At 38.3% G+C, this 22,489-nt stretch overlaps 1 protein-coding gene across 1 annotated transcript in view; it reads right to left on the reverse strand.

Annotated features, from left to right (window-relative positions):
- zmiz1a (zinc finger, MIZ-type containing 1a) overlaps positions 1 to 22,489 on the reverse strand; it is a 142,465-nt gene that overhangs the window by 18,750 nt on the left and 101,226 nt on the right. Inside the window, exons 5-7 of the mRNA XM_016511303.1 lie at positions 21,028 to 21,147; positions 15,433 to 15,546; positions 11,056 to 11,161 (exon numbers count right to left, since the gene is read on the reverse strand). Coding sequence (XP_016366789.1) covers positions 11,056 to 11,161; positions 15,433 to 15,546; positions 21,028 to 21,096 — 289 coding nt within the window. The 5' untranslated portion in view covers positions 21,097 to 21,147. The remainder of the gene's footprint in view (positions 1 to 11,055; positions 11,162 to 15,432; positions 15,547 to 21,027; positions 21,148 to 22,489) is intronic.

The following is a 22,489-nucleotide window of genomic DNA, read 5'->3' on the forward strand; positions in this document are numbered from 1 at the left end:
TCATAGACATAAACAGAGAGAAGTAGCTCCGGCTACAATGTTCTTCCGCAAGACTCATACAGTTCTGTTTATTAACCACTAGAGCGCCAAAAGTTACAGACTGCAGCTTTAAATATTTTGGCTAATTTGCTTATGCTTCCTGCTATCAGTAAGAAAAGAACATAGTATTTTCAGGTCAGCTGAACACATTTTACCATGTTCACCAAAAAAAAAAAGTTCAATATCTGATTTTCTGCCAAAGGCCCAACCTCACTAAAAGAATTACACAATCTATGTCCTGTCTACTTCTTATTCACAGAATACGTTGGAATTTTGACTAGTGCAGCTTTTTTAATTACTATGTTAGTAATATCCATACTTAACTTACTAAAAGGCATGTGTACAGTTTTGCAAAAAAAGAACAACCATCGATCACAAAGGAAAAAGGGGAAAATGGCAGCAGATTCCGTCTGGGCCTGCTAATAGGGATGTTCTAACTGTAAAAAAGCACTGTGGCACGGTGAAGTCTATGGAAACAGTCTTCCCTCCATTCTCAGTGACCGGCATTACGGCAGACATGTGCTCAGGCAGCACACTACTATTAACTAATGACACAGAGCAGGTCCTCACATACGAGAGGCTCACATATTAATTAAGGCCAGCACTGAACCTGAGTGCAGTCTACACATACTCACACAAGTCAGAGTTATTAACCCCTAACTGAGGCTAACAGGCCACAAAGTGACCTCCGCTCACAACGAGTGACGTAACCATTCAGGACACTCTCTGGCACAACACACATACACACACAGTCAGATTAAAACACTCCACAAACACAACCACAGAGTAGCTGCTTGAACAGATGAAACTGATATTTCTCATTTGAATGCATTAATAAACGATCACGTCGTTGTCTGTTTCTGTCAGTGACAGATTTAATGCGCCTCCTACAGCACAGTAACATCCGCACAATGTGCGCTCGCTGACTTTCTGCTGTCTGTTTGAGAGAATCGAAACAGCTTGATGCTCTTTTGAATTGGAAAGGAATTTGAAGCACACGGCACAGTGCATTGTCGCTACAGATTCGGCTAAAATGGGAATGAATGACTGCAATGAAACGGAGAAGAGCTGACAAAGACTGGCACGTGACACAGGGCAGCCCTAGAAGTGAGTGACACACGGATGAAGGCTTTGTTTTGAACATAAAATACCACAAAAGGGGACGTCATTCCTGTTCAATGAGCTGCACAGTCTGGAAAAAAAGCTGAAAACCTGAGCCGTAAACCTACAGAGTGCCTTCGCAAAAGATGATGGGAGAAAATCCCAGGATAATCTGAGATGACAGTGCAGCCCATGCGTCTGTGAAACAGGTATGGATGCTCAGTCAGAAGCCAATGACCCCCCGCAACAAAGGAAGCACATCAAAAGCATCTGCGTCATCGTGATTCATCTCCTGTGACTGCGTACGAATGAATAAAAAAAACAGAATGAATGCCCAGGGTGATGATGATGAAGAGAGAGAAGGAGAGAGAGCTCTCCACTAGATGTGTTTCACAAGCCAAACAATGCTAGAACACAGAAGAGTACCTGTGTCACTCTGACATCTCCTGCAGGTGGTGGTTTCTGTAGGGTTCAAATTCAACATTTTACTCAAGGGGGCAAAGAAATATTAAGACAAGATAGTATCAGTAAGCAGAGTTGACGTCATCAATGGGTGAACTGATGTCCTGGTTGAATTGATGGGACATAACGAGGTTCTTAACCCTGGTTCTGCGAAACACTGACTTCTCATCTCAGAGGAAGAAGTGATCTAAATATCAATGCATTTGCTGAAATATTCCAGGTGCTTGCACATTTGTCAGAAATTTCAGGCTAAGCAACTCAAATGTAATCTAGAATTATGGTCTAACACAATAATAGTATTATTTAAAAAATGTATGTTACATTTAAAAGTATTAACAAAGAGTATTTGATTCTTTTGAATTTTATTCTAAAATCCTAACATGACATTCCAACATCTACAAATCCAAATATGTCCAAAAATACACCACAGAATCTCTCATGACACATCATTTAAATTACAGTTGGACAAATGTGCATAAATCTTGATGACGCTTCATATGACTAACACATTTGTCACTGTATGAGGAAACATCTAAATATCAAATTAGTCATATTAACAAGCATATCGCTACTCAACTGTCAACGTTTTTTTTCCTACAGGCTATGACTACCCTATATTACTAATGGAAATTCTCTATTGGACTTCATAACAGGTCCTTATGACAAGACAATTCAGGCACAGATGGTTAAAACTGTGATTGTAATGATTTAGAGGATGCATTTGATACACTGTACATGTGCATCAATCTTAGCTGTTCATTCATATCCTTATACACATCATTGATTGGTTGTGTATTTCTACAGTAAACTTAACAATATAACAATTTAAAATAACTGTTTTCTTTTTTTAATGCATTTTAAAATGCAATTTATTCCAGTGATGGCAAAGCTGAATTTTTAGCATTCCCCAGTACTCAGTGTCAGATGATCCTTCAGAAATCATTGTAATATAATAATTTGGTGCTCATGAAATCTTTACTATCTACTATCACAGTTGAAAATGGTTTATTATTACAGTCTGCTTAATATTTTGTTGAAAAGTATTATACTTTTTTCAGGATTCTTTGATGAACAGAAAGTTCAAAATATTATTTGAAAACATTATAAACGTCTTTACTATCACTTTTAATCAATTTAATGCATCCCTGCTGATCATTTCTTTCAAAAAAAAGAAAAATTTACTGACCCTACACTTTTGAACAGTGGTGTATAAAATGTTTCTGAAATTACTACAAATATATCGGATTAAAAGATCAGCGTACAATGATTTTTTAAAACAAAATTTCTTACAATAGCTACAATTATGAATATTATTAATAATTAATAATATAAATAATTAATAATTCTCTAACTAACACAGTTCACTAGACTGATGTCTATATTACTGTCTTTGAACACCTCCCATCCATTCAGAATTTAAAATCCAAACTATCCTATCACAAACTTCAGCAGTAATCTGACAGTTTATGGTTTGTTTCCTTTGCTAACACAGCCTACTTCTCTAGATGTTTACCTTGCATCCACTTTGTAACTAAGGGCAATGGTAAATGTTTGCACTGGGGCAATGGCACTTTATCATAGTCTGTGAAAAATTCATGAAATGCATTTGCTAGTCTGTTTTTTGCACTCTAACAGCTAAAGCTGTAAAATAAAACCTGTAATGTATATTATTTCTGTGATTTCTCTTTTGTAACCTAAGACACTTACTATAAGTACACTTACACTTACTATACTATTGCAGCAATACATGACACATTTAAGTCTATTTTACTACTACTATAAATTTAGTAATTATTCATTTTATACATTAGACAATCAACAACCATAAATCATTCTAATATCCAAATACAACCTTTAAAAACAATACACAGAGATGTCTTACTGTCTTAACCTCAAGACAAACTAGCGTAGTTTTAGACAGCTTAGGAAAATTTAACTAGTGTAAAACATTAGTACGCCAATATGTTAGCATAACATTTGCATGTTTATTTAAAGTAAATCCAGCAAACAAAAACGACACACGGCAAAGAGCACCGAGCTATTAAAAGCTCCTCACCACTGAGGAGGAAGTTTCACACATGAACAGCAGGATCCTCATTACAGCAAACTGCTGTTTATTTCCCCATCAGCATGTACTCCGAGGCCGAGAGCTTTAACAAAACTTCACAGGAACCTGTAGACTTTGCTCAAGCAGTATATTATCCTTACGACGCTTTAACTGCCGCCCTGTAGCAGTTACAAGAAACAACTACTTACTATAAATATCTAGGGATCATGCCTAGACTTAGACACTGCTGTAGAAACACAAGAGATGAAGCCGGCTTTCTAAATATACAAACATCAGGGGCACAGCCATCACACCCCCCCACTCACAGAAATTCCCACGTTCATTCACCCACAAATCGGCCCGTCGAACAGAACCTCGAATGCACTGCAAAAAAACGCTCCCCCGTCCAATGATTTACAACGCCATAAAGAACGAACACACACTCGCAGTAGCCAGCATAGAGGAAGAGACTCTCCATGTAACCGGCTGGAGCCACGCTGTCGCCAGGCTCACGTCAACCCGCTAAAGGACTGACAAAAACACTGTGCCTCAAGTAGGTCAGCTCTCCTCCTGGAGATAATCAAGCTCACTCTGACCCTCTATGTGGGAGCGTTTGTGTGGGAGAGAGGGAACTAGGTCAAACGCAGTCAGTTGTTACGACTCGATCATGTGCAGGACTTGCGCATACACCTGCCTGCAACTCGCCCGCATGCACTCCGACCGTCACGTGACTTACCAACGCTTGAGATCTGGCTCTCATCGCAGTCTTCTCATTGCACAGAGAAAATGGGATTTTACCAGCAGGCAAAGACGAACCCGTGAGAAATCTACGAACTTTTCTGTCTATCTCGGTCTGATTGTCTGGGGCTCTCTCTCTGTTTTCCCTCTCTTCGCCTGTCCAGCGACTGCACAATGCACATCAATTATTCAGCGGCGGTCTCTGGGTTTCCAGTGCAAAGCCAATCACAGATAGAGTTCTGTGCTAATGGGCTCCTGCTATACCTGGCTCCTCTGCTCCAAGACGTAGCCCACAGGGAATCAGGTTAAGCTCTTCGAAAACTTCAGACACACAAATACAGAATGACAAGCCTGTAAAGTGTCTGCAGTGCAAAACCACAAAATGAACAGGAAGCACCGTTGTGTTTCAAAAGGGTTAAAAAAAAGAAGCAAGAGAGAAAGAAAGAGAGGGACGTGGGGGCAGGGAAAGAGAAGAGAGACAGAGGGAGAAAAAGCAGCAAATGTCCTCTCACCTCAGATGTATGGTGTCCTAAGTGACGTCCACATGCCTAAAACCCTCATTCATTCATACAAACACACACACGCACGCACGCACACACTCACATCCATGCAATGCGATGGCCACTTTGCCAGAGGGCAGAGGGGGGGGGAGCATGGGCGGCTCACATTTCAAACTTGCAAAGAGGGGGCGGGGCCTATAGTGGCAGACGGGCTGTATCTTGGCCCTCAACCAAATCATCCAAAGAAAGACTGAGAACAAACAACACGCTCAGATCAATTCGGTTAATGCTGCGTTCACAGCCCTGCGATTACTGCTATCAAAGCGAGTGAATCCCGTTCATTGGTGAGCTAATCACATGACACTGATGTATAAATCCATCAGACCGCTCATGCTAATTAAGCCCGGGGCTGGTGGGCGGCCCTCCTGAGTGTCGTGCGAGGGTGAAATTAATGGAAACTGTGTTAGCTTTTAACGCTAAGTGCCTAACTTGACACTTGCTAACACTGTTAATTACACACATCTAAAAGTGTTGAATATCAGAAAGGGATCCAGCACTTCCCTGGGCTGTCAATAGCATGCGTCCATTAATGAATTAATACATAGCTGTTCTTCAGTCCTTGAATTAGCATCGCCTAATTTGCTAATAAAAACGCTGTATCAACAGCAGGATTTTTCTTGACGCTGCACAAAAAAAAGCACTGTAATAATTTCAAGTGACATCAAATTAGCAATAATTAATTGAAAGCTCCAATGTACTGTAGCCACAAAGACTTACTATGCAGCACGAAGCATCAAGACCTCAGTGTGCGCGCCATCTCCCTGGCCGGCATCGAAGCGCTGCGTGTGACAGATACCTTTAATATCAAGCTACGAGGGGATGAAATAACTCAGAGAAAATGAGAGATGTCAAGGCTACGGGCTACATGAAAAAGGAGGTGAAGAGCCAAAGCTGGCTCAAACAGGAACTTGAGCTTCCTTTAACTTTTACTGCAAAGCAGTGAGTCATAACCCTCCACCAACACAAACACATCACTCCAGTCACTCTCTGCAGCTCTCAACTTCAGTACTTTACAAATGAGCAATCTTACAAATAACCTGATGCTTTTGATGTAAAAATCTATCATAATACAGCAGAATAGTTTCAGATTACAAGCTACAATGAAATAATCAGCTCGTTTCTGTAAGAACAAAAAGTCTAGCAGATCTGGAGCATCTAAAAGTAGCTGAACTGTTGCTGAATGATTACATCAGAAGAAAAGAGAAGAATCTTGAAACTGATTTAAGTCCCAAATTAACTTTATGTCTCACCAGACAATGGTGGATTTTATCTTTTCATAAATGTTTCTGAACTGCAATATTCTATACAGTACATTTAAACTTTCTTAACTAAAATACAAAAATGTACATATCTGAATTTTATATTTTATGTTTTTTTTTCTACAGTTTTAGTGCAGTTTTTGGAGTTTGTTACAATTAATGTTATCATCCAACTAATAAATAACTAGCTAATCAACAATAGTCAATATTTATTCACATTTGTTGAATTGGCATTGAAATTGTTGAATTGCTTGGTAATTGTTAATTCTGGCAATTGGTGATTGTGACCCACTAACGATCTCTACTTTGATGTTGCAGACTCAAAGCCACAGTGATCGTCTGAAGTAAACGTATGAAGTGAGAACTGTACGCAGATAGAGGTAGGCAGGGTTTGCGGTATATCAAACCAACGGGGGGGTCCCCAGGCTTGAGTTTCTTGTGTATTTGCACTCGTGTCTTCTCTGTATACCATGTGTGTACATGACATGTGAATTACGGCTGGGTGCTGGAAAGCGATCCGTCACCCTCGACATGGCGGATTGGTTGCTCTCCTGACGTGCCTTCCAGCTGGGCTGATTTACAAGCTGCTGACAGACTTCCTATATAGAGCAGGAACATTCTTCACCATTGCGTTGAGAGATCCATTTCAACCCACAGTGTGGCCATTGGCCAATTTCATACTTTAGCCAATCCGCTGCTCAGAGAACAGCCGTGTGTCAACTTTACTTTGACGTGCTATTGCATCAAACAGCTGTATCTCTATATAAAAAAAAAACAAAAAAAAAAACAATCAGGGCCAAAAACTTGAATATGGTGAAAGACCTTTCACTAAAATGCAATTAAATGTGCGCACCATCACTCAGTAAGGGTTGCTGAGTGCATAAACTTGTTTTAGTCACAAAACTGTACAAATAACTGTTATATGACTGATTCATAATGAATCAATCATAATATAATTATTATAGAAAGCGACTTAAACTATTTGTTAGTGTGTCAAAAATGACGCAAACTATGGAATTCTTATAAACACTGGTTAAAAATTTTAGAGGGAAAAACAAAACATTGTTCAAATTCCTGTACTTAATGTCTTCTGCGCTTCATGCCAAATCTGCTCAATAACAGACTTTAAAAACACTTGAATTGAGACACACCTTGCAATTATCTTGTCGCAACATCTCACTCTGAACAATGGCACACTATCTCTGCTCCTGTATGCAGGCACAAACGTGATTTGGAAAGTTGACTTTTTTTCAGGAAAATGTTTAAATAATAGCAGGCTTTCTGAATGGGGCTATGCGAATGAGAAACATGTCCTAATAGATGAACACATTAGCTGTCAATCTCTCAAATAACCTGCTCTCGATTAAATATCAGCATGACACATACAGAGGGAAGAACTCGATTTTGATCTAAGTGAGGAGACTGTTGTGACTGACAGGATATTGTTGTAATACCGTCAAAAGCAATTGTGATGCTGTGTATAATTAACATATGCTCAATAAAAGCATCTTAGGGATGTAACGATTACCGGTTTGACGATAAATCGTGATAAAATACCCCACGGTTAGTATTACCGTTTCATATTTTAATTATCACTATAACCGTATTCGATTACCGCGATTTGAACAACTGAGTTTCTGTTGCATGTGAGAAACATCAAATGGCAAATGAAACGGAAAGCATAACGAAACCGTGCGACTCGTTTGAGCTGCGCAGCGCTTCGAGTGTAGAGCCTGGTTTATTAACTTTTAGAAATTTTCATACCGTTACATCCCTAAAGCATCTCAGACAAGGTATTTAGCATTTCTTGGTACAGACACAACTTTGTGCTCTAAAGAGGGAGATTTTAGACTAAATAATTATCCTACTGCACTGGCGGTGGGGTGCCAAACAAAGCCTGGTTAAATAGTCTGTCAGTAGCATGTAAGCAGAGAAGATCAGACTCAATAAGAGCACTCACACATACACACAAACAGATGCAAACACACCGTGGACAGATAATTCCCATAATCACAGATTAATACTGCCGGATAATCCCGCTGACAGAGAGGTCAGCACTCATAAACCAGCACGCACTAACAGACTAGACTTCATCTACACACATACACCACATCTCACATTCCTGAAGATCAGCTGGTGACAATGCACAATGCGCTTCCATCACTTAGATTGCACTGATTATATCTTTCTTTTGTCAATGCACTTTTCCAATCAGTATGTTTACAATAATTTTATGATAATAATAATATTCACAAGAAAATAAAATGTATAATAGTACATTATTATAATAATAACTATTATTAGTCTTACATATAGAATTATTAATGTTTTTCACATTAAGTTTTTCACATTCTCTATTTCTCCTGTTTTTATACAGTATAAATTAATGTATTATATACATTTTAAATCTAATTACAAATGTATTATTTAATTATTACTCAGAATTAATAATAATAATACTAATACTAATACTACTAATAAAATGTTCTTATATATAACATTTCACATTTTTTTTCCATGTTAAGTTTATAATATATAAATAATTTTTTATATTAATTGAACATTTATATATAATTATTTATACATGTTATTTACGACATTAATATTAATACTTAATAAAAAAGTATTTTCTTTTTTTAACAATTTTGCAAATTTATGTTTTATTGATATTCGGAATAATAAAAAAAAGTTATTGGAAAACAAGACAAATATATTGATTAACTGTTTTGCAGTGATGATAAAAGTGTGCTCATCAAATTTGTCATTGAAAAATACATGCCTCAAGCAAATGTGTTAGATTTGCCTACATCGCATGTCAAAAACAAAGGAATCCAATGGACCATTTTATAGCACTATAACTGTTGAAATGTAACATTAACAAGAGCTCAAAGCACAAATATATGAATTACTTTACTATATCCTACAAGACATCTTCTGGCATTTATCCATTACAGGTACTTAACATTCTTTTACGAGAGGCAAACAGAAGTGTAATTCTAAGTGTAAGTGGATGATTTTGGCCATCCTCACAGCCAAGTGTCAGCTGCATTGTATATCACAGAGACAGCAAAACATGACGGATTCATCCTGCAGCTGGTGACTGCCTCTCCGCGGCCGCCTGATTGTGCATTGATCGTGTAATGTGGGAGTGTCTCGCTTCTCTCAGGCTCCGAGCGCGCCAGACACACTGAACTCCGGTGTGTGGTGTCGGGTGGCCGCCTCTGTCGCCATCCTGCCTGTCACTGGGTTTTCGCTGGGGCTGCACTTTCTCAAATCCCTGACCTGACGTGCATATCTCTTCTCTCTATTTTTTTTCCTTTCGCTCTTTCTGTGTGTGTTTGCGTGATGGATGTAGACAGATAAAGAGAGAAAGAGTGTGTGGCATCAAGGAGGACAGAAAACGAGAGGGACGGAAGATGGGTTTATGAGACTGAGCCCTGCCACTGTCGTCTGTGTGTCTGGGGTGGCAGACGCCCTTATGATAGAGGTAAGATGGATGCCCCCATGATGCACTGAGAGAGAGGAAGTCTGAGTCATATCTGCTTCCAGCCATTTCTTTATCAGCCGCTGCTCTGAATGCAACCACTGGTACAAACTCTGCTTGATTTGAAATATTGGAGATATCACTGAAACGGAGAAATATTTCAGCTACCAAACAAACAAGCCATGTGAGTGTTACTAACAGCATACTGCCACTATCTCAGCAATTTACTGCAAAAATACATGTATTAATCAGTATTTTTGTCTTGTTTTCGAGTAAAAATGTCTGACATCCTTAAAACAAATGTAATTACTGGAAGTAAATTAAAAAGTAAAAAATAATATACATAAATAAATAAAATAATTTTATTGTTATTGTTAATTATTAATAATCATTGTTTTGTTAACTGAAAAAAAAAATAAAATAAAAAAAAATAAAACAAACATTAACTGAAAAACTTTTAAAAAAGAGAGAGAAATGTTGTCTTGGTGACTAACTGAAAAGAGCTGTAAAATTAACTAAAACTGAAATGGAAATAAAAAATAAATTAGAAATAAACCCAAAAACTAATAAAAAAGACAATAACAAAAGACACATAACACATACTAAAACTGAAATGAAATCTGAAAGCATAAAAATAAAAACTATTTCAATGAATACTGTAACAGTATATAAATACTGCTAAAATACCACTGCTTTAAAGTATAAAGACAAAAATATTAATTAAGAAAACAATTTTTGCAGTGATCTAAAAAGAGAAATATGAACAAAAAAAAATGTTTCTGGAAGCCCCAAGGTGTCCCACAGTAACCATGGTTCAAATGGACAGTTTATCTTCATTCTCAACAGCGAGCCATGTCAGGCCTTTCTCAAATGAAGTACACTCACACACCTCAACCCCGGCGTTTGCGGGCCATCTATCTCTGTTTGGCTGATGCCCGTCCGCAATTCACTTTGACAAATGTACAAGAACAGGACACTCAGCTTTGGCTGAGAAGGTCAGGATTTCAAACAGAGCTGATTACAACGCGATGCTGCTCTGCTGATGGATGATTGTTGGAAAGTGAACTCTGGCGGCTTATCAATGAATTATTCGGGGGTGTTTCTGGCACGCCGAGAGCTTCACGTGTAAAATCGTCAGGAAAAGACAACCTCGGGAAGTTAAATCGTCTTAAGGAGATGAGTGAGTGTCGGACAAAGGAAAGTGAAAGGATGCTAATGCATGGCCGTGCGCTGTGATTGCATAATGCCGCAATTAAAAGATTTCCTGTCACATCGCTAAATGAGAAATGTGGATTCATTACAGGCAGAGTGTCTGTAGCAGTGATGAGTGAGAAGAAACATCGCAATGACAGAAGCGGTTCTCACCTGCCGACTTAGGGGTGAACTTGTCACGGTTTGCCGCACACACGGCCAGGAGCCGATAGCCGAGGTCCAAGTCAAAACCCTGCTGCGCTGCCACACGACTTACAACCTGCGGAAAGAGACCATATGAGCTTTAATGGGTCTTTTTGTACTCACGCGCTTCATCTGCATGTGTGTGTCCATTATTCGCATTCACAGGAGAGGTGCAAACAGAGTTCTCCACTAAAAGACTGAAGAAAAATCAAGCTGAAATGTTCTAAACACACTCTTTAGCATTAAGGCTATTGAATTTTTCAATGGTCTACATGAGCTATGTGCAATTAAGCTTCCTTGAAATTCTACCCCAGACTCCCATGAGAGAAGCGAGAACCAGCGGTATACTCGCATTACCCGGCTACCACCCCCCTCTTCCTTGTACACCAAATATCTCTCCAAAAACTACTCATAAAAGAGCAATTTCCCTTTTTTAGTGCAATCATATCAAATATTTATATACGTGCATGAATAATGCACTCAAAGATAAAACAGCCACCTCCACTGATGCAGAATAGTGTTAAGACTGTGTTGATATTTGCAGGGCACGACTGATGAGCTTTCCCTAGAGATCTGTCCGACTGGTGTGCAGACGTCTGTGTTTGTTCTCTGAATACCCCCTGATCCGCAGAGACCACAGCCCGCACTTGGCCCCTTGAACTCGTAACTCCAGCTTCTTTCAAAGCATCTTGTGATCTTTCGCGAAACAATTCAACAGCGTGTAAATAAAACCCTAAAGCCACATGTAAGACAGAGATGGTAGGTGACAATGTTACACACAGAATACATAACTCTGGCTTAACCTGTGGAATCTCTTAAAGGGACTGAACACCCAAAAATGTCATTTACTCACCCTCATATTGTTCCAAACCTGCATGACTGACTTTTACCATAGAACACAAAAAGAGAAGTTAACCAGAATGTTCAAGCTGCTCTTTTCCGTACAATGAAAGTCAATGGTGACCAAGTTGCTATCAAACTTAAAATGATAAACCACTACCAAAAAGTGCCATAACAGCAATCCATATGGATACTGGGGCTGTATATTCCAAGTTAAATAATACCCCGCAAAACTTATTCAGTCCCTCTCTGTGAAAAAAATAAAATAAAATAAAAAAAACATTTCACTTGTGACATTTTATTGTCTTTTTTGGAGCTTTACAGCCCCTGGTCCCCATTCACTGAAAAATAGCAGTGAGAAAATTCTGCCAAACATCTTAATTATATTCCACAAAAAAAGTAATATGGGATTAGAACATCACAAAATGTGAGTAAAAAAAAGACTGAAATTATTTTTGGTAACCTATTCCATTAAAATGATACAACAGGAAAGCTTAAATATTTTAGACCACAGGCTGACAATGACAAAAAAAAAAAAAAAAAACATTTACAGGTGTTTAAGACACCTATTTTTCATTTTAAAGTTATGGGTTTAAATTGCTCTGAATAACATTCCATTTGAAAGAATTCATTTGGTCTCCCCTTTCACTCTCTATTATTCTATCCATCAAAAAAGACACAACCAATATAAAACGAGAGGCATTCAACCTTTTGTAATATCTGCTGTAAAATCTGAACGAGGCTGCACATGATGTTTAATGACTCATGTATCACACTGCTGCAGCTGTGCACTGCATTTATCCACTTACTAACCTTCTCAATTCTTAACACCCGGCGCTTGACGTGCAATTTGTGTTCCACATGGGGTGCAAACGTGACTCTTCTTAATCATAAATTGTCATACATCTGCTACCAAGGCGGTGCAACAAAAACGACAAATCAAACCTGTGCTGACAGATCTCTATTCATGATTTAATGGTCAAATAACAGCTTAACGGGATTCTAGAATGGCATCTATGAAAAAAAACTTTTTTTTGGACAGGCAGCGCCGCTGCGCTCTTGCCAAACTTTAATTTCCCTTCTGCAGCTGCACTTGCCAAACGCAGCAGCCAGGCTTGCTGCCACGAGGGCTGGTATAGATTCCACTGGCGTTTAGAAATGCATCCTCTCATAAGCCTTTTCCACATAATATCTCTTTTCAGAACGCAGGCCTAAAATATTAAGTGATTCAACAGAAAAAAATATCAGAATCACTGAGCCACGCAAATCTCCTCAGTTACAGTTTTGCTAAAGGGCCGAGGGCACACAAACAGTGACGCGCAATATAATACACAAGAAAAAAATGGCCATTTATTTCTTTCCAGAGTGAGGCCCATAGCACTGCAGATATGCAGGGTTGACAAGAAAAGACAGTGGGACAGCAGAGAAAGTTGTCATCGCTAAAGCTACTGACAGTTTGGAGATGTCATTTATCATTTGGCTGAGTGCAGATATTGTGCAGCTGGGAGACAATAGAAAAACAGCTCCATATGCAGGTCTGCGGAGAGCAGAGAGCTACCTGCTGCCTGAGGGGCAACGTGTAAGACATGTCCACATCTGTCAGCCAACTTTCTTATCTCCCCAGTTCTTTCATCTCTCCACCATCCTCACCTGGGGAGAAGAACCTCTCCGCTACTCTCTGAGGGACCCCCAATGCATCAGACAAATTAATTACAATATACAGAGCACAAACATACTGCACATCCTTTTGGAGTGAACGCGTGTGGTGTGAAGACGGTGTCTAGGGACACACTGTCATGTACACACATGACACCAACTCCAGAGAGAGAGGTTGAACCAAACTCAGGCTGTCAGAGCGGTCTGGAATACCTGGAGAAAGCTGTCCGTTAACATTCCCATTCATCTCAAAGGCAGTAGCTCGGCTGGTGCAGAGACCCCTTTGTGATGCAGTCAGGTTAGTCAGGTTGTTTTGAGCTAATGCCATGTGACTAATCAAAAAATTATATCTTTAAAATACTGATTGGTTAACGACATTAAACACACACACAAAAACCCCAAACCTTTCATTAGTGACTATTCTGAGCTGTGACATAAAACTGCACGCACACTACCAGTTATTTTGAATAATTAAGATCTTTTAATGTTTTTGAAAGAAGTCTCTTATGCTCACAAAGGCTGCATTTATGTGATCAGAAATGCAGTAAAACAGTTAATATTGTGAAACATTAAAATTTTAAATAAGTGTTTTCTATTTTAAAATAGAAAAAAAAAATTTTAAAGCTAATTTTTTCAGCAGCGTCACATGATCCTTCAGAAATCATTCTAGTACTCTGATTTGGTGCTCTAGAAACATTTCTTATTGTCAATGCTGAAAAGAGTTTTTGCTGCTGAATAGCATAAGAGATTTCTTTCAAAAACATTAAGAAATCTTAATTATTCCATTCATTCATTAAAAAATGCTAATAAAATGCTATTAAGGGATTCAATCAATAACTTAAATGGAAGTTAAGTATGGGTTTTAAAGTGTTAAGGGTGGTATTTAAAGAAAAATTACATTATTGTTGGCAAAAAGTTGTCATATAGTTCCAAAGGCTCTAAATATTAGCGCAAGATTAATTGAGAGTTATGTCCCAAATGAGGCACTATACACTATGCACTCTACCATCTAGTGTAAGTGCTATTTTGTCATTCAAACATTGAAATTTAGCCCTACCCCCTGCAATACGCAAGGAAAGCTGCAACAGTGTGCATGAAGAGTCCAACATTCCACACACTTTTTTTTGTTTTGTTATCTCTGCTTAATTAAGTGCATTATCCGGGTATTTAAAGTGCACTTTTTGGGAACTTTCAGTGTAACCACATTTCTTACACTATTTATGCTACAAAATGGCATAGAAACCTCAGGACAGTTTTACAAACTTTTTGAAAGACGATATTTGGAGGTCCTCGTATCTAAGCTTATAATTTGCCTCTGGTGCTTCTGTTGTAATAAAAATAAATAACCTCAAAAATATGATGTCAATCAAGTAAGTAAATCAATATATGAAGAATTCAGATCACAGAGTGGGAGTGGGGATGAAATAAGTCCAGTTGAGATCAATGGGAAATGTCTGTATGTCCACGAAAAGCACCTGGACTGGAGACCTGAATCAGACTGAAGGTGCTAAACACTGGCAATATGCCATAATCAATGACTGTCATGGAGAATGTGGGGCGAGTGTCCTACTGTATGTTCAGCACCACTAGCATCAATAAACAGAATTAAATGTGAAAAGTTCAGCTTACTAATGGTTTAATTATACCTGATTCTGCATGGTGAGATAAGAGAAGATATTTTAAAATCCAAAAAAATAAAAACCTTAAACATCAGGTTACAAGATGGAAGAAAAGAAACCGAGAGAGAGAGATCAGTGGGTGGGCACAGGGACACGTGAAGCGTGACTGTTGCTTTAACCTTCGTCACTGGCCCCTGACATGAGGACAAGACTTGAGCAGCTGCTGTCTTACCGTCAAGCATCCCATAAGGCTTTGCTCAAATGGCCGCTGGAAGGCTCGTGGGTCTCCACACCAGTCCAGTAGCTCCGTGGCCGCTGTCTGGAAATTTGCCGGATTCTGTAAGTGCTGTTCGAACAGAAGAAATCACAAATATTACAACATTAAAATCTAGAGGGAAAAATCAATATTTAAAAACTGAATTTTTAGCATTAAAAATAAACACCAAAAATATTTAAATATTCAACACTGTTGTGAAAACATAACCATAATACTTCAACATGACATGTTATCATCACATAAATATCACATAAAAATCATAATACTCTAATCATACTAAAACTTCACATGCAGGAACTCAAGATAAGCATAATATAAGTACGTTTACCCACCTAAAAAATAATTCCACTAAATGATGATTTAGAAAACTTATATAAAATAAAAAAACAAAGAAAGAAAAAGAAAAAAATCTCTTAGAGAAATTCTGTCCAAAATTAGAATATATAGAAATATCTTCTTTTATGTTCCACAGAAGAAAACCATACAGGAAAATCCGTTTTGATATATAACTTGATATTTAATATATCATAAAATTGAACATAATAATTTTACAACAACTATTACTTATTAATATATTCATATTAAAACTGCAATTAAAAACTCTGAAACGTGTGTGTTCTTATTTACATACTGAGGGACATGTCAAAATTTATGTGAAAAAAATAATATAATTTAGACTTTGTTCTATTCTAGAATATTTCTTTAAACAGACAGAAGCACTTGAAAACCTGCTGAAAAATATTTAATGAATATATATTAAAAAAAACTTTTGAGAGGATGTGAACCAAAAAACAAATCATTCAACTGATTCTGCTCCTTTCTGAATCATATACCATATTCCTTATACATTTTATGGCATATTGACAACCAGTATTCGACAAGGGGTGGTATTTTGTTCTTAAAGTGGATATTGTTTTCAGTCAGCCAAGTGCTCCAACTCCTCCTGCCCTTTGACTCGGTGCATCTGCACAGCCCTGCAAGAACCCAGCCGGTAACCCAAGGCCTCCTGGTCTGAACGCAGCTGTGCATTCTGGGACAGATCCACTCTCCTGACAAAGAGCTCAGTGTGCTTCAAGGCCTCCTCACACACCTAGTGCGTCCTAATCCAGACTCTTCATCATCTTTTGTCCACTAAGATGTAATAGATCTGCACCTCTGAAAGCATTACTCAAGCAGAGCCGGCCAATAAGGCGAGCACAAGAGGGGGGGTTTTGTGGCAGAATTGAATGAGAAGAAGCTTATTCTCTTTTCTCTACGATTTTTTTATTTATTTATTGAGTGCCAAGGTTGTTTATCCTCCCCTCAGGACCGCACTCCCCCCACCCAAACTCTCCAGCGACCGGTGGCGCACAAGACATGACAAGAAATTTAAACAAACGAGCAATCTGTACTCCCTCTTCAGAGCCTTTGCACGTTTAATGCTCCAGCGCTGTTTGGCCGCTCTGAGGAGGAGACTGCACACTTTGAAGACCATTATACTCCGACGGACACCTCCTCTTCCCCGGCTCGCAGCGAGGAAGCGGCATTGTCTTCCGAGGGCGGCAGAGGTCGCCATCTGAATGAGCGAATTTGGTGTGTGTGTGTTGACAAAGAGCTCATCTGACAAAGAGCCAATGTCTACTGCCGCACAACCCCGCTGAGTAAATCCTGCACAGCATAAGGAATATGCGGGTAGAAAATGTTCCCCCTCTCGCCGCAAAAAGCTGGTGGAAAAGAATCTCCATTTTGAGGGAGGTGATTCTTTGTTTAAGCGGACATTCTGGTGTCTGGCTCTTACCACACGATTATCAGGAAAGAGAGGAGGGGATGGAAAGCTCGCTGTTGTGATGGTGGGCACTCAGAGCCGTGTGTCAGCAGTGAAGGGTTTTTGGCAGGATCGCAACACAGGTGTTAACGCAACAGCAGCCAAATCTCAGCACTCCACCTTTCCCCTGCTAAGCATGTGGTGTCCAAACAGGACCTCTCCACCTCAGGGCAGCTCTGTGTGTTATGATCAGTCACTCCAGAGGCATTAAAGTCATGTTGCTTGACCAGGCCTGAACATCTACACTTCTGATCATCTATACTACAATATCACTGTATTACAGTCAATAATAAGTCAACGGAAAATAAGATTTTTCTTGCTTCTTTCTTGCTGTCCTCCCAGTCCAGTTTTAGGAACTAAGCAGCAAAAATTAATCGTTGTGAAGTAATATGTCACAACCATAAGAATATCCACATACACAGTTCACACACGGAAAACCTATTAACGTACACTCTAAAAAATGCTGGGTTGTTCAACCCAACTTTGGGTCAAATATGGACTAACCCAACTTTTGGGTTAAAAATTTAATGTAAAAATTTAACCCAACGGCTGGGTTAGTCCATATTTGACTCAAAGTTGGGTTGAAACAACCCAGCATTTTTTAGAGTGTAGGATTTCTAGGCCTATTTTATATAAACACATATTTATGATATATTTATATAATTTTAAATAAAAAAAAAATATATATATATTCTTGTACTGGTGCAGGAAACGTGATAAAAAGTTAAAAAATAATAATAAAAAGTACAGAATATGACTCTAAATTGACTACATTTTTAATTACTAAATTAAGAAAATAAAACTCATATTAGGACATTTTATGGAAAGGAATCTTCAAATTATTCAAGTCGCACTCAGACAAAAGACAAAAAAAGAAGGTCAGGATCTTGAAATCTTAAGGGCGATTTCTCTCATCAGCTAATCTGTCATAGGAAATCTCTGAGCACGAGCTCATTTCATCAGTCCTACACAGGACATGGACCATGAATAACCGCCTCCTCCAGTATCAGAATACTCTTCAGCAAATTTGTCTTCATGTTCCATGTGAATGATAATTTCTTCTTAAGAAGAAAAAGAAAAGAAAGACTGTCTAATTAAACTGAGTCGCTGTGCCATGTTTCACTTATTATTTCTAATCATTAAATTCCTCCTCATGCTCTTGATGGAGAATGAGCCAAGAGAATTGTTCTGATCATCCGAACGTTTATCATGCATTCAAAGGTAAACACTGTGAATGATAAGAGTTTTCGTTTTACTTAGCAGAATAAACTGAAGCTCAACAAATAGGAAAAAGAAAATGGGGACACTAAGCTCAGACTCCACAATTTTACTAAATGTTCTGAGTATATATATATATATATATATATATATATAAAAGTATATTACTAAACTGAATTGTTTTGTTTAATATACAGTTAAAATTAACAAAAATTTGTAGGACAAATTGATCTGGCTGAGCGTGTGATTCGGTTCAATGCACCACTTCGACTTGAGTTGATTGTGATGTCAGTCTGCTCCTCTCAGACAGAAGAGGATCTCATTTTGTGTGATTGACAGCTATTGGCTGCCGACTGCTCAGTGTGCGGGCTTTAACTGCTGGTGAGGAAGCCCGCGATGGGAAAACAGAGGAAATCTGTAGGAAGGGCTCTGTAAATGAAAGTCAGATGGCAGTGCAAGAGTCTGGCAGTATGAGGATTGAAAAAAAGGCAAAGAAGTCAAGAGAGAAAATGGTCCGTTTGATCGACATTACAATCACAACATGCTGATGGCTTCATGTGGGTGTTAGTCATGAGATTGGACATAATGTTTTACACTACTGTCATTATAACCAACTGAGTAAAGTTGAGGGAAGAATAGATTGTATGACAGGCAGGCGTATGATTGAGTGACAGGATGACAGAATGATGAAAAGAGGGAAACGGGACAGAGAGGAAGGAAACACCCCTATTAGATCGAAAGAGTATCAGGTTTTTGACATATTGATGTCACAAACAAGAGAACGCTTAGAAATTGTCAAGGTACTGGCATTTCCATATAAACTAGAGGTCATTTACATATGGAAGTTTTAAATGTACTACTGTGTTCTGTGCAAAACTTTATTACTGTTGTTGCTGCAAAAAACCCTGACTAAAATATTATGTGGACATAACATGATAAAGTATACTTTCTCTGCTTAAATTGAGCTCACTGGGACAAAAGTCCTGGCAGCTAAACTGACGACTTTCACCACACTAAATGTGCCATATCAATATGATTAACGAGCAGCAATCGATTGCGTTTTGTCTTTAGCTTTAATCAGACTCAATCTGCTACGCAAAACAGAGATAACAGTGTCATTTGTAACCAATTAAATAGTCTCAGAAATTCAATGGATTCTTACATGCTGTAGACATGATCTTATTAGCACTAACACTTGCCTAATTGATGCAGAGACAACAAAGCCTAGCGGAAATCTGTGTGGACATTAAAAATGCTGAACTGTCTGTAATATACAAGTTGGCATGTCAAATATTTCCATAAATCTGTCGAGAGATGCAAAATGTCACACCTACACAGCACACTGCAATTATCCAAGTCTAGAATCACAAGACATAGCCTTGGGTCATACCTACTTGTGTGTAAGTCTGGCTATAGTTGTGTGTCATTTTTTACTTTTTCAAATGTCCTCTTTGATATATTAAAACATGAGGACATTTGAAGTGGTTTTCATAAACTGAAGTGCTCTTAAATCAGTCAAATCTTTGCTTTAAATGCACTGATACCCACTCATATGGTTTAGGGTTTAGAAACACTGTATAAAAGCATGAGTCTGTGACTCAGAAGCGAGTTGATCTGACAAATCAAAAGGGGAAAATGTAAAAAGTCTTAATTTAGGTATAGTGTTAGGTTTTGGGTTAACCTGTAGTCATTATACTCTACCATTCGAGTTTGGTGTTGGTAAGACTTTTTAATGTTTTTGAAAGAAATGTCACCAAGGCTGCATTTATTTTAAAAGAAAAAATACAGTAAAAACAGTAATATGGTTATCAATAAATATCATTACAATCTAAAGTAACTCTTTTCTATTTTAATAAATTTTAAAATGTTATTTATTACTGAAATGACAAAGCTGAATTTTTAGCAGTCATTATTAGTCTTCAGTGTCACATGATCCTTCAGAAATCATTCTAATGATGACTTGGTGCTTATTAGTATTATTTATTTTTTTTTTTTTTATTAAGTAATATAATTATTATTTATTATTATTATTGGCATTATGATTATTAGAAATATTATAGAGAAATGTATATGTTGAAAACAGCTGTGCTGCTTTCCAGTTTTGTGAAACTCCTAATAAAGCTTTTTCAGGATTCTTTGATGAACAAAGTTCAAACATTTATTTAAAATGCAAATCTTTTGTAACATTACAAATGTTTTTACTTTCATTCTTGATCAGTTCAGTGCGTCATTGCATAATTAGTTCAATTTAAAAGTAAAAGAAGCCTATGGCATGTCTGCATTTGGACAGCTAAATAGTGTGCCTATGTTTGTGAACACAAAAACAAGCGCCGGCTGATAGGGGATGCTTGGAAAACAACAGGAGGAGGACAGCAGGGTTCAGACTCCAACCATATTCGGCAACCTGATATGAGCCAAGCTAATGGAAAACTACAGATCGCCATCAGAGAGGCAGCAGGAGACCCTGGAACAATGAACAGACAGACAGACGGATGGTCATTGTGTCACTGTGCTTCTTTTCTCCTCACCTGTTTGATGCACAGCAGCCTGTCATTGGTCTGCTGTATGTGCCTGTCCATCGAAGGAATTGAGTTCATCTTGACTGCTGCCTCCTTCTCTCTACCTGGAAGCCATTAAAGTTCTTCTCTCTGAAAAATGGACAGACAAAGAGAGGAGTGTGTCAGGCTGAGAGAAAAACGGTAGAGCACTTCAGCGCAAATCTGCGATCTCCTCACACGCTCAACGAGGCCCTGAAAGACACGGAGCGCTCAGATGACATTTCAGTAGTGGGTGAGGAGGAGCCGTCCCATCCATCTTTCATGTTGACAAAGTCGCTCCAGTATAACTTTGACACTCCTCTCAGTTTCTTACAAGTACAACTGTGATCTTCAAAAAATGCTGGCAAAATAAACAGCACAACTCAGTAAGGATGGAGCAGAGAAAGTATGTGTGCTGAAAAGAAGAACTGTGACCAATTAAACTCCAATCAGACCTCTGCAAATGCCTGAACCCCATCAGTGTGCCTATTACATGCTGTTAAAGGTATCAGGCCTTACATTCAAGGTTATCAATTTAGCCGCTGCAGGCTGATTTACAGTTGTGTTCACTGGCAAATAAACACGAGGCCCCGTAACCGGCGCTGTAACTCACTGCGCTGACATGCGGAAGGATTAATTGGTGAGGAACGGGAGCGTCAGGACTTCATCTCTCATCTGGCCACTTCATAGCCATCACTCTTAAAATTCCAAGGCACAAATGTGGGAAAAAAAAAAACAGGCAGACGGCAAAATTCCCCCCACCACCCACTGCAGCGGCCTGATAAAGCTCTCTTCAAATACTTTGGCTGTGTGCGTGACAGGCCGGGGAGTGTCTCTGGCTCTCAGGAGGGTTAGATAGTGCCCTATATATGTTAAAGCAGACAGTGCATTTCAGGAAGTGATGTCGGGACAGGTATTAAGAGTGCTTTCTTAAGCTCGCATGAAATGTTTAAGCATGTAAGTCACGGATGAGGCAATATAGGCCTGGTACCTGCATAATGGAAGTGTGCTGAACTCACAACCTCAAAGTCATACAAAAGCATGACTTGCTCCCATTTTAGCCAAAAATCTCCAGCTAATGTGCAAGAGATGGAAAACACTGCAAAACAAATTATATATTTATCAGTATTTGTATTGAGTAAAAAAAAAAATACAATAATTCTCAAAAAGAATCATAAGTATATTATAAAACATTCTATCCTATAGAAGCAAACCCTATCTATCCTTTTTTCACCCAATTACCAATTTCTTTTTCTTTTTTCAAAGCATAAAAATTATATTTTCTTAGACAAGTCTCTTATTCTCACTAGGGCTGCATTTATTTGATCAAAAATACAGTAAAACAGTAATATTACGTATTTAAATTAATATATCCTCAACAATGCTGACTTAAATAATTTCCCTATTCATTTTCCAAAAAAAAAAAAAAAAAAATTTGAATTGTAGTGCATGC

Source organism: Sinocyclocheilus rhinocerous, unplaced genomic scaffold, assembly GCF_001515625.1.
Source record: "Sinocyclocheilus rhinocerous isolate Xijiao unplaced genomic scaffold, SAMN03320098_v1.1 scaffold1243, whole genome shotgun sequence".
NCBI lineage: Eukaryota > Metazoa > Chordata > Actinopteri > Cypriniformes > Cyprinidae > Sinocyclocheilus > Sinocyclocheilus rhinocerous.